The sequence below is a fragment of the Brassica napus genome, chromosome A5 (genome assembly GCF_020379485.1).
Source record: "Brassica napus cultivar Da-Ae chromosome A5, Da-Ae, whole genome shotgun sequence".
Lineage (NCBI taxonomy): Eukaryota > Viridiplantae > Streptophyta > Magnoliopsida > Brassicales > Brassicaceae > Brassica > Brassica napus.
This window is the reverse complement of record NC_063438.1, coordinates 16,434-30,586: the sequence shown is the minus strand read 5'-3', so window position 1 is coordinate 30,586 and position 14,153 is coordinate 16,434. Positions and strand designations below refer to the sequence as shown.

At 29.4% G+C, this 14,153-nt stretch overlaps 1 protein-coding gene across 1 annotated transcript; it reads right to left on the bottom strand.

Moving 5' to 3' along the window:
• Nucleotides 1-8,881: 8,881 nt before the first annotated feature.
• On the bottom strand, nt 8,882-11,493 carry LOC106369008. Its single transcript, XM_048781158.1, has 9 exons — nt 11,241-11,493; nt 10,866-11,133; nt 10,665-10,779; nt 10,470-10,594; nt 10,099-10,180; nt 9,886-9,997; nt 9,642-9,805; nt 9,449-9,569; nt 8,882-9,352 (listed from the first exon to the last, which is right to left on the bottom strand). Exons 1-9 carry the CDS (start codon nt 11,469-11,471, stop codon nt 9,056-9,058), a joined length of 1,515 nt encoding a protein of 504 aa, XP_048637115.1. The 5' UTR covers nt 11,472-11,493; the 3' UTR covers nt 8,882-9,055.
• Between the last annotated feature and the right edge of the window lie 2,660 nt (nt 11,494-14,153).

Sequence of the window (14,153 nt, the reverse complement as noted above, 5' to 3'; positions counted from 1 at the left end):
TTAATACGAAAACTAGAGCTTACGTCCGGACAGGTGTTGATTTTTATTTTTTTTATAAATCGTTTTGTGAGATTTTTAATCATATAGGTTATTTAGATATTTTTATGTTCCTAAAAAATTACCCGGATTCGAAAGAATCCAATTCGAACCTTATCCAAAAATTTATAATATCTGAACATAGTTTAATTTTAAAATCCAACAACTCATACCTGTAAAAACCAAACTATATTTGAATGTATATCTAAATATCCATGTTATGTAAACAAATAAAAATAATTTTGCTAACCGAATTATTTTCACTAATGGAGCAAAAAAAACTGACACGTGAAATTATTATGATTAATACGTAAAATAAATGACATCAAATTATTATGGTAAATACAATTAATGAAGTAATTTGAAAGAGTGAAAAATAAATGTAAAAGATGTAATAAAACATTAAAAGAAAATAATAAACAAACTGATTGGAATTAATAAAAAAAATATGTAAAGAACCACTTAAAAATATGCAAATATTATTTGTACTTCAGCTTTAATAGAATGGATAATCGAAACATTATAAATAAACTCGTTTTTGTCAAGATAATGTTAATCGTTATGAAAGGGTTAATGCACGATTCTTAAATTTAATTTCACAAATTAGTAAACTAACATTTCTAGCAATATAATTTTGACATTTCGTTGATATAATTAGAAAGTCAGGACTTATACGAGTTTTTTTTTTTTGGTGAAAGACTTATATGAGTTTTTTTCCCCAAAATTGTAATCCACCATGTTTTACAGGCGCCATTGCAGATTTGCAGTCAGTAGTCACTAGTAAAGTGATCCTGGGTCTATAATAATGATACCATGACCGATTAAACAACCATATCACTTTTTTTTTTTTTTTTTTTTTTTTTTTTTTTTTTTTTTTAACTGGCTTAACAACCATATCACTTTATTATCAATGATGTAAAAACCACCAGCACTTAACGATGATTATTTTTTTGTCAACAACGATGATGTTTTTACGTAATGAATTCGTAAATCATCAGAACTTCTTTACATTTTCACCTAAAAAAAATCATCAGAACTAGGCTTTTACAGTTTAGCAGATATAGCTTATGTTTAAGAGTTTTAGCCCACTTTTTAAATTGGATATCTTACGGATATTCGAATATAAAAGATATAGATATATTTTGAGTGAATTTAGACCTTGATTATATATACATATGTGACCATTTATGAAATGCAACTCACATATACAGTAATATTATATATTTATATATGGTCCTTATTTATATATTGTGCATGGGCATGCTGTTATCGACAATTTAATAAAAGTTGTGGATTACTGAATGCACGCCTCGCTTACCTTATTGAGTCATGAGTCTCATGACTGCCTTTTAGACACAAGTACATTTATTAGACATCACTAAACCCTAAATTATACTTTCTTCAAGTGACAATCGTTTTAACATTTTTTTATTTATTAAAAGGTTTTGTTTACGGACTAAGGTTGTGGCCAATTGCTATGTATTATATATTTGGATCTGGTAATATGTGTGATAGTATAAATATATTTATTGTATACTCTGATGAAAAGTTAAATGTATAAAAATATTTGTAAGATTGGATTGAGTTAATAATTTTTTTATATATTTATATGATTCGATAACATAGCTACTTTGCACTTGTATCAAAATTGTACATTGTCTTTATATAAAAGATGATTGTAAGATATTAATAGGAAAATAGCTAAGGGGCCTTAACAAAAAAAAAATAGCTAAGGGACGAAAGCAATATATATCCTTATGAATCAAAACAAAGGTAGTTAGGAAAATAAAGGGTAATGATGATCATGATATTTTAAGACATCACATGGTAAAAAGGAGAAATCGGACAAACTAAGAATCCACTAAGTCATGTCTACTTCACTGAATCCAAAAGTTTGTGGTTATCATGAGCAAGATTGGAATTTAATAGCTTTTTTATACTTCGTATCGTGATAACAATTAATAATTAACCATGAGAATGACGGGTCTCGTCCTATACGAACATATTTGAAGACGTAAGTCAAATATATAAATTCACCCATGAAGACAAATTTTTTTGTTTTTGTTTTGGAAAAGGGATTTTATGAAGACAAATTCTGAATTATTCATATAAATGTTTGGTACAGAAGTATATACATTTTCAAAATTGGACTGTTATTATTGATCCCATACCTCTTTTAAAATATTCTAGCGACCAAAAAGAATTCGTAAATATGAATCATCTTTATGAGTAATGTGAGGTATACGTGGATATTACAAAATAGAACTCGTAATTACTAATTATGGTCGTTGAAATAAACTAGTAAAATCTATACAATGCCGTCGGTACGCATGCCATTTCGAGACGTATAGAATTTAGTTTCTTCCATCGAAGTTTGAAATCTCTACCAAAACTATACAAATACGTTAACTATATACATATATATTTCGACAGAAGCCACATTTCTGAGATTTTAGCATTGTATAGTTGACTCAATGATCCAGAACATTAATTGGTCTTTCTACCAAAAACGTTTATATATAGTCCGCGTGTGAAAGATTAACTAAAAATTGTAATAGTCTAAGTTATTGTAGATTATGTGTTTGTGTTAAATTTTCTGTGTTTAGCATAGTAGTCGTATATAGTTATGACTGTTCGTTATATACAGTGGTTTTTTTTTGTTAACTGGCCATACAATTAAACTAAGTTTTGATTTCCAAACAGTTCCCTCCGATTATAGCTGGTTTACATGGAAAAATAAAACGTATCTGAAGCTAGCTTCTTTAATTTTGCTAGTGAATATGACAATATGAGAATTCGGCGAAAAAAAACCTCAACTTTACACGAATTGCCAAAACAAACATGAACTTTGGGGCTGGCCAAAAAAACACCAAACTTTCATTGACTTTAGAATTAATTAACAACTAGGTTTTGACCCGCACACCCGTGCGGGTGTATTTTTTTAAAGAAAATAAGATGCTATTTGATTTTTATGTCACTATTTAGGATTGGGCAAAAAAGCTCGAATTCGAAGAATTGAACCGATCCCAATCCGAATAAGTAGTACTAAATTCGAACCAAAATTGATTAAATATCCGAATTATTCAAAATTTTGGTATTTGAAGAACTGAAATCTAATCCGATCCGAACCGAAGTATTTTGGATATTCAAAATATATTTATATACTTATATATATTAATTATTTTTAGATTTTATATATATAAAAACATCAAGAATATATATGATACTTTTAAGTTTGCTTAAATGCTTGAAAATATATACAAATAATCAAACGTAAATATCTTAAATAGTTAAAATATACTCAAAACTCTAAAAATACTTAAATAATTATTAATTCTCTACCAAATATTTAAACCAAACCTATTTAAATTGATTATCCAAATCCGAACCAAATCCTCAAAGATCTGAAATGAACACGAAATCCCAAAAAGACCCGAAAACGAACCCGAACGCCCACCCCTAATCACGATTATATATATCCTATATGTGTCATCATACGTTACAAAATATGTGTTATCATATAATTAATCATATTTTATACGTACCATCAAATAAGTTTTCTTATAATTAATAATATTTTATACGTACAATCATATAAATAATCACATAAATTATATTTTTAAATTTAATGTGAAATATAAAACCATAATTTAAGTTGGTGTTTGAAATTGGGCTTTGTATTGTATTTTTCTTATATATACTGAAAACATTATTATAATAGTTATTGAAAAATATGTTAGTAAAAATCAAATTTTGAATATATATTTATTTTTGAATGAATTTTTGATATAAATCAATTTTAAATTATTATTTTGATTTGAATATATATATTATCAAGTAACATAGACTCATTACTTTTTAATATAATATAATGGACTTCCAAATTTTTAGTAACATAAGCCCATTATTTTTTTTCTAACTTACTACTATCTATATTTCCAAACACTACTATTTTTTAACTACTATTCATGTTGCCAAACAATCTCAATGTGTACTTCAACTTTAATAATATAGATGTTTTCGCTGACTTGCCAATTTAGCACGCCGTCAACAAATTTAACAGAAATATTTGACGTAGTTTATTGTTGACGTTAAGTGAAACGACGTCGTTTTCAAATGAGATGAAACGACGTCGTTTTACACGATTTGAAATTAAAAATATGTAAACCCCTGAATTCGAACCCAGGTTGGTTGGTCAAATGGGAAGGTATTTTACCACTGGGCTACTGGCACTTTTAATGTACTTACTAACATGTTTACTTTTATTTGGTACATATTAAATATAAAAAATTCTCTAAAAACTTAATAAGATCTTTAAAATTCCAAAAAAATTAAAAAAATAAAGAAGATTTTTATAAAATTAATTTTGAAATTAAAATTGAAAATAAATTTTATTTTTCTTTTTAAAAAATAAAAATTCTTCCAAAATTTTCTAAAAAATTAAAACGAACTTTAAATTCCAAAAAATTGAAAAAATAAAGAAATTTTTTATAACATAAATTTTGAAATTAAAATTGAAAATAAAATTTTATTTTTCTTTAAAAAAAATAAAAAAAATATTTTTCTTTAAAAAAAATAAAAAAATCTTCCAAAAATTTCATAAAATTAATTTTGAATTAAAATTAAATATTTGTTTTTCTTTAAAAAATCGAAAAAATTCCAAAATTTTCATTTTTTTAAAAAAAATCCAATTTTTAAAATTATAATAAAATGCAAAAGATAAAGTTAGAATTATCAACTTTTATGTGTGTATAATTAATTTCAACTTTTAGAAAATGTATTAAAAAATTGAAAATTTTGGAAGATTTTTTATTTTTTTGAAAAGAAAAAATAAAATTTTATTTTCTATTTTAATTTCAAAATTAATTTTATAAAATTTTCTTTATTTTTTCAATTTTTTGGAATTTTAAAGATCTTTTTAAGTTTTTAGAAAATTTTGGAAGAGTTTTTATTTTTTAAAAAGAAAAATAAAATTTTATTTTTAATTTTAATTTCTAAATTAATTTTATAAAAATCTTCTTTATTTTTTTAATTTTTTGGAATTTTAAAGATCTTATTAAGTTTTTAGAGAATTTTTTATATTTAATATCTACCAAATAAAAGTAAACATGTTAGTAAGTACATTGAAAGTACCAGTAGCCCAGTGGTATAATACATTCCCATTTGACCAACCAACCTGGGTTCGAATCCAGGGTTTTACATATTTTTAATTTCAAATCGTGTAAAACGACGTCGTTTCATCTCATTTGAAAACGACGTCGTTTCACTTAACGTCAACAATAAACGACGTCAAATATTTCTGTTAAATTTGTTGACGGCGTGCTAAATTGGCAAGTCAGCGAAAACATTGTTAATTAATTCTAAAGTCAATGAAAGTTTGGTGTTTTTTTGACCAGCCCCAAAGTTCATGTTTGTTTTGGCAATTCGTGTAAAGTTGAGGTTTTTTTTGGCCGAATTCCCCATTCATAATATGTATAGATAAAAGTTAAAATTAAAGACAAAACAGCTGACGAAAATGTGTATTTATTACGTAGTTGTATACATTGGCTAATAGGTAGATGAAGAGTGAAGAGGTTGGGCATCTCGAGGGAGAAACTGAAGAAAACAGAAGAGAAGAAGAGAGATATCTCCTCTTCAAAAAAAAAGAAGAGAGTTATCTGCTCAATGGTCCCCTCTCCTTTCCCATTCACTTTTCTCTCATATAGTTATTTCAAAATATTGAAAATTATTGCAGTGACAAAAAAAAATATATTGAAAATTATTTTATATCTTGATATAAAATTGATGTACAAACACATGCATACATATAGTGCCTGAGCTTAGTGTAATTGTTGCTATCTTAAATTTTACTTTGGGGGAAAGTGACAAGCATATGCTGCATATATAATTAACACTAGGCGGATTTTATATTAAAAAAAAGATGGCATCAGTGAAAAATCAGAGATATATAACTTATGAATCTGTTTCTATTGCGTAGGGTAATAAACTTTGTATCTGCACCGTTCCTGTCCCAAACACCAATCCCTATGTTCAGTCCGTATGTTAACATACTCGATAGTAACCTAACATATGTATTTTTATTTTACTTTTGTCATCCGCAAGATATGTATTTTATGTGTGTTTAGATAAGTTTATGCAAGACTTTTTACCTATATAATGGTGTGCACATGTACACTACGAAATTCAAATATACTATGTGAATGTTTTATTGGTTGTGTGGTACTTTCGTGGATCCAGACGCTCAGGCCAACAAAAGAAATTGAGAGGGCAAAATCTAAAGAAGTAAAGCCCAATGGATAAAGTCTTAGAAGTCAGAAGGTGTTGGAATATCTCTATTGGGGATTTTAACGTTTGGACCTTACACTAAGCAAGAAAAATATTGTATTTAAAATAGAGTTTTCAGATGTTGAAATACTCATCTCAAAAGTATTTAGAATTCAGTGATATTACTCTTATAAGTACTAGAGGGTCTTCCGGGCTACGCCCGGATTTTTCCTATAATATGAAGAAATTGAATTAAACAAATGAATTTGTTTTTATGAAATGGTGTTTATGCGGAGGCGAGTTCAATTAAACAAATGGCCTCTTACTCTCAGTCCTAATAAAACTGGTCAACAATAGTTTTTAAAATGTTTACACAAACCTTCTAAGTATTGTTAAGGGGATTATTTGAAAACATTATCTTCTCATCCATATTATATTTGTGACAAAATATTGATTCTTTTGACTGATATGATGTATAAAAAATCAGTAAAAACAGCGCATAGATAAACCGTTTATCATATTATTAGGAACAGATACTAAGGATTAAAACAAAAAAGCGGAAATTATAGATAAGATGGCAAACTTATTGAGGAATAGGAATATAGATGTGATTGGACTTTTCTAGATAGAGAACCTGCAATTATTTAAAAATAATTCAGTGAATATAATTTAAAAATAGAAATCAATTTATTTAATTAATAGAATAGGATGACGTACTTGGAAGTAGGGAGATGTCCATCATCAGAAAAAGAGTTTTAACTTGTTTTTATTCTGTTGATAGATAGAATAATGAGTATCAGATAAACGTGAATTATTAGTTAAATAAATATAAAAACATGTTTGATGAGATTTTGAATTTAAAATGATGACCAAAATGTTTTATTGAAAAGGTAAATATACATTTATACATATATGGTTAACTAATCAAAATCTTAGGATTTAGAGATAAGCGGTGGAGAATTGGGACTGAAGTTTAAAATGTTATTAAATAGAAATAGTATTAAAAATTGAAAATAAAAAAATAAAAATAGTTTCAAAAAGTATTATCAAATTACATATACAAAATTTGGAAAAAAATAGGAAAAAAAATTGGATTTTTTTTTTTGAAAAGTTTGAATTAGAAAACATATAATCTAAAAATATAAAAAATTATTCATTTTTATTTTATTTTTATTTTTTTTGAAAAGTTCGAATTAGAAAACATATAATCTAAAAATATAAAAAATTATTCATTTTTATATTATTTTTTATTCATTTTTATTTTATTTTTATTATTTTTATTTTTTTTACATATCTAGGGTATTAGGATCTTTTTACATATTAAATGAAACATTTTGGTCATTGTCATTGATGTGGTTTATTCTTGTGACCAAAACTTAGAATGATCTATTTAGGAGAATTAAACTTACTTTAATTAGACATATGATTTTAGATATGTTACATCTAGTAATTGCATATATACTTTTTGATTTGTTATTAACTTTAGTTATCATTTTGGTTATTTTCTTTTTATTGCTTATTAAAGATAATTTTTTAAAGTATATGAGTATATTATAGTTCTTATAGTAGAATATTGATTTGCACTAAACATTTTCTTGTTATCCGCTCCCATAGTGCAAAGAAATATTGTACTAATTCAATTTTTTCTAATTTAGCCCATATTTGCCATATTATTCTATAATATATTTTAAATGTGTATATTGTTATTGTAGTTATAAAGAAAGTGTATATGTAATTGGTGACCTGAGTATTGATTATGTTTCGTGATAAGGAAAGTGTATATTTCTCAATTATTCCGATTTCCATATGGTTGGAATATTTAAATATAATTATAAAATTTTTAGCACATCTAACATCTATGATTATAATGTAAACAATAAATAAATTTTAAAAGTATATATTTATCATGTGTAAAAACACATAATTATATAAATTAAAAAAAATATTAGAAAAATATTCATAGAATAGTACGTGAACACAAACTGGAATAAGATATGTGTTATCTGCAATTTTGACGCGGAGGGGGGGGGTTAGGAGATGGGTTCTCCATTCCGTTAATATCGAGAATCTTAGATTCAATCTGATTGTAAATTAGAAATTTGGAATAGGTAAAAACTTTTATTATATATTGTGTATGTTTATTTTGATAATCTATTATAAAAATATAAGTAGCTAAACGATTATAATCTTATGAACTTAGAAGCTAATTCCAATGATTATTTGTAAACTGATTTGGAGCATATGAGTGAAGAATAATTTTAGATGTTTCTTTGAGAGAACATATGAGAGAAGAATAGATTGTTTTGGAACATATGGGTTACGAAAGGTATACTATTGTTTCTTAATATCAACGGAATGAAGATGCTTTAGGATCTGAGTAATTAATTTCTTGAGGTTGACTTGATAATCAGCTGCTAAATTCATGCCCCAAATCACGATTGTTAAAGATTGAATAAATATACAACTTTCAAAGATGTTTGTCTTAATGATAATCACAAATCCTATATTAGTTCCAATGCGTATTAGTAAACAAAATCATGCGTATTACTAATATGCGTATTAATAAATAGAATAAGCAAAATGGCATAAGGAAAATCATATAATGGGAAACTGTATTCAAAGAAACAGAAAGACTCCAATGAACAAAAGTCTGAAAATAGAATTGGAGTGAAGGCAAAGTAATTGGGTAAACATAAAAACGAAACTCAAACTGCAGCAAAAGCAATCACTGCATAAGAGGAGTGTCGAAGCTATATCAGCCACTCTTGCAGCGCTTGGCTTCAGCTGATTCAAGGCTCTCAGATGCTTGCCTAACTCTGTCACCTCCAGTCTTCAGGATATCATCAGACGTCGATGGAACAGCGTGTTCTTCTGAGGCCGCTATAGGCTGTGGAGCTGCTGGTGGGAGTATCTTTGTGACAGTTATGGTTTGAGTCTTCCTTGACAAATTATAATCTGAGACTTTCACAATAAATCTGTAAGTGTGCCCTATTGTATCAAGTAGAGCTTGCGGTACCGGCACGCAATGATCAGCTTCTACGCCCTCATTAGCCTAATGTCAAGAAAATATATGCAAGTTCAGATAACTTGGGCTATGTATAGGGCTAGAAAATATACGCAAGTTCAAATAACTTAGGTTTGAAATTACCTCAAAGTAACTGGCAACTAATTCTGATGCATGCTTCCCAGTCAGCTCCTTGCCAGCATCACCAAGAATGACAAAAACTGCCTGCTCACTCTTATCGTAAACAGAAATCCTCGTGAGGTATCTGCCAAGACAGGGGATTAGCTTCTAGTGGTGGAAAAAAAAAACTGAATGAAACTATGTATACGACACTTACTGAGCAACGCCCGTAACATCACTTTTCCCACATTTCTTGTTGTTACAAATCAGAGAGCTAGGCCCTTTGACTGCCTTACTATTACACCCACCACATGAGATATAATACCAAGCAGAACCCCGAAGAACATCATCTATAGTCGCTGTGCATTCAAACCAAGCAACCTATCATAGTGAAAATAATACAAACTCTATTAATTCACAAGCATAACACAGTGAATATGAATACAGAACAACTACTGTACCTTAGCAGTCTCTTGTTTGATGTAGGCGAAAAGTTCCTCTAGAGTCGCTGTCTCGGGCTTGGTAACAACCTCAGCATTAATCTTATTAGCAAGATCTGAGTTGGAGCTCAGCCTATGAAAAATGTGGAAACCAAAAGAATGTCAGAACTGAAGTCACAGGAAATGCCAAGGCAGAAGTCAATGGAAAATATATCGGAATATAAAAATGCCTACCATCCAAGATAATCCCTGCTAGGCTGGACATCGTTATCCATAAACACTCGAGATGATACCATCGAAGTGAGAGCAAGGGTTCCTGTTCAGAACACATGAATTCATTATTACCAACCAAATGCGTAAGCGATGCAATAATAGGATTCAAAATGAACACATGAACACATGAACCGTCTCACTTAACAATACAAAATAAGAGACTTCATACAGTTCAGTTAAACCTACTACAGCTAGGTTCTAGTTGAGGACACAACCAATTACGATAAACGATGAGAGACAATAGAATCTAAATGGCCTTACACGATATAATAATGTCACATTTAATCCCAATAATACAGTGACTTAATCCGGTTGTTTAGTGAAATGCTAACCTCCAAGATGTTTAGGGTTTACTGTGGTGACCAACAGAACGCGTGGAGAGCTTCCATAAGATTTGAATTTCTCGCAGAAGTCAGATGCGGCCTTGTCCCATAGATAAAGTTTCATCACCGGTCCACTGCATAAGATTTAAAGCATGTGTTAAGCATAACACACAAAAAAGCCGTATAATATTTAGAAAAACTTACTCATGTGTCTGAACATGAACACATAGATGTCGCCTCTCAGCTATGTCGACTTCGTCGAGGACCATATGCTCAGTGATAGTCTGCCCATTCACCAACTTCATATGGCCAACATAGTCTGAGATAAAACAATAACGTATGAATAATATTCATTGGATATGGAAATAACTTAAAGTTTTAAGTATAAAGATCAACAATGCTCACCATAAAGATCAACTTTACGGTCACAGTTGGCCTGAAACTCCTCGTAGCTATGGAATCTGAATCTATCTTCGTGAATTAGAACCGGAGGGTTATCAAGAATCGATAAGTCAGAATTCCAAGCGAATGTAACGGTGGCGCTATGATCTGTAACCCGATACTGAGCCTTGTTCCTGGAGCCGAAAAAATTCCTCAGATTATAGACAGAACCTGGTTCCAGTTCATACAACCCAACCCGCCCAGCAGGAACAAAACCCTGAATAACAGTTCCCTGTAAAACATTTGTAATTGTCGATTAGTCAAAATCTTACAATATATCGAGCATTATTAAAAAAAGGAGAAAGAGTAGAAAGAGTAGTAGAAGATTCGCATACGAACCTCTTCGTCGATAAGGATCATCTCCTGTCCAATGAGGGTTTTTGTGCTTGGATTTCGAGCCTCCCATAAATGAATCAGTCGAAACCTCAAATCGGCTTCAGTTGGGCCGAGTGAAACATCTCTGAAGAACATCACTTGATCGCCATGCGCGGAGGAGGGAGCGGTAGAAGCGTTTGGCTTCATCAGAATGGCAGATGAAACAGCAGACTTCCCGTTAGGTTTCATCACCATGGCGGAGGATGCGGTGGACTTCCGGTTTGGCCTTGCATGCGCGGAGGAGGCGAGGGTCGTCTTGTTGGTCTTGCGGTCGCTGGAGATCGAAGAGCTTCCTTTGGGTTCCATTGTGTTGCTTGTCTGAGAAAAGCTTTTCAATTTTGATCGACATAAAAGCAAAGAGAAGAGATTTATACTCAGAAAAATGGTGAGGAAGTTGAAAAGAATGCATTGAATGAGATGAATTAAGGTTTGATTAGGGGAGTTAGTGGTGAAATCATGAGTTAAAACGGATTCGGAGAGGAGAGTAGGGGAAGATTTGGAAGTCGAAAGGGGAGATCGGCGTGTTCACCGTAACAGAAGAGAGAATGATCGAGAGAGCTTTAGAAGAAGCACTAATCAAAAAAAAGAAGCCCAAAATCAATTCCGAAGAGAAGAGGCTCGAGAGAGCTAAGAAGAAGACTTAATCAAACTAATGTTGGGTTGAATTAGAAGCCCAAAATCAAATAAGAAACCCAAACCAAGACAAATGACATGTCTAATTCTTGCAATATTACTGGTTGAATTTTTGATCCAACGTGGCACACTAAGGAGGCTGCATATTGTGCTTTTAATAGAGTTTTGATTGCAACCCTTAGAAATTCCAGTATACCAATTTATAGTAAACTCGGTTTTATATAAGTTGCATGGTTTACAAGTAAAATAAGATAAAAGCCTAAACAAAAAATTAGTCTAAGCTTGGTTGACCATGCTTAGGTAGATGTTAATGCTATCATGTCCCTGCAACTTGGTTGCATATTGTCGTGAATCAATGAATAAAACCACACGTGGCGTACTCTGTCAGGCGAAACGTGTCAGTAATCATATTATCTTTGAGAGATTAAATTAACAAGTTGGCCACTATGGGGATCCCACAACTCGATCTGCTCTTGATTGTTTGCGTCTCTTTAGGAGATCCTCCATTCCTCCTCAACTTGTTAATAATACTTAGGGTTTTATGAAATTTTAGCACTAAATGTATATGTATATAAAGAGCTGGACGCTCTAAAGTTGATCAATAATACACGTATGTGTACAAAATCTAACCACGTTTAACAACATGATAATAATTTTTTTGGTTTTGATAATCAATAATGACACTACATTTGTAAGAATTGTTGAACTTGAAGCAACTCACATTCTATCACAAGCGCGTATTGGTGTTAGCTAAAATTATTTATTGCTTGTCGGGGACCCAGTCTGACTGGATAAACGTGGCGATAAAGTGACTGTCGTAGTTGATCACGTTGATGAAAAGACACGTGTCAAGTTGTACATCAACAAGTAGCCAACGTCTACGCTAAGCTCTCTTCCCACATGATGCCCTTTACCACGTGGCGTGGTGGGTGTGTGTCGACCTTTTCTTGTTTCCAACAGAGAGAAATACTAGTATAATTTTTTTTTAATAATTAATGAAAGTTCCTATCTATTCATGTCAACGAAAACCCACTAATTTTTTTAAAAAGTTTCTTTTCGTTGCAAATAGAATAATTTATATGGCATATTAACTGGAATAATGGTATATTTGGTATTTTTTGTAAGCCAACTTGTGTGAAATATACTAAAAGGAAATAAATCCGTACAACCCGTCAACTAGGCTTATTAAATAACTAAAAACATGATTTTCCTGACAAATATAAAATACTGCAAATTGTAGTACTATAGTTCATAATAGTAGGCATTTGGTACTTGTTTTAAGAAAGACTAGATCTTGACCCGCCCGACCGGTCGGGTATTTCTTTTATGTTTTTAGTTTTTTTTGTTTATATTAAATGATGCATTTGTAATATTGAAACATAAATTTATATTGAAAATTAATCTTTGCAGCTATAATAAAAATTAAAATTAAAATTTTAATAAAATATTTTGATATAAATTTTAAATTTCCTAATTAAAATAATATAGAGGTGGTCATATTTTTTCCAGTTTCAAAATCTAAGTTTCCTTAAAGACAAAGAAAATAAATTTATAAGTACATAAAATATATAAACATATTTGGAACTATAATTTCTATTAAAATAAATTTGATAAAGAAAAATAATCTTGATGTTGTTATTTATTTCTAGAGCTTGACCCGTGACCGTATGAATATTTACTACACATTTGTTAATATAACATTTTTAAACATAACAATTTCATTTATTACTTTGAATAATTATATTTTGTGATTTTAATCATCTATTATATCACAATGTATAATATAAACAAATCTAATATTTATAACTAATTGGACTTATATTGTGAAAGCATTATACTAATATATGAATAAACTATTTTATATTTTATTTATATGTTATATAAATTGATTATGATGTGTGATTTTTTTATTTTTTTATTTTTTATTTATTACTTATAAATATTAAAAATATTGAATATGTTAATACGAAATACATTAGAAAATTTTATTTTGGTTATGATTTGATAAAAGAAATCTATTATTTAAATTTTGGAAAGACATTAAATGCTTAAATCTATTATTTAAATTAGGAAAAGACAAGCATGCTTAAATATAGGTTCAATAAATATCTCAATGGCATTTTAATGTAAATAAGTGGTAAAACTAAAGGGTATTTCTATTTTGTACTTCTCTTTTAATAATATAGATTTTAATGTAAATAAGTGGTAAAACTAAAGGGTATTTCTATTTTGTACTTCTCTTTT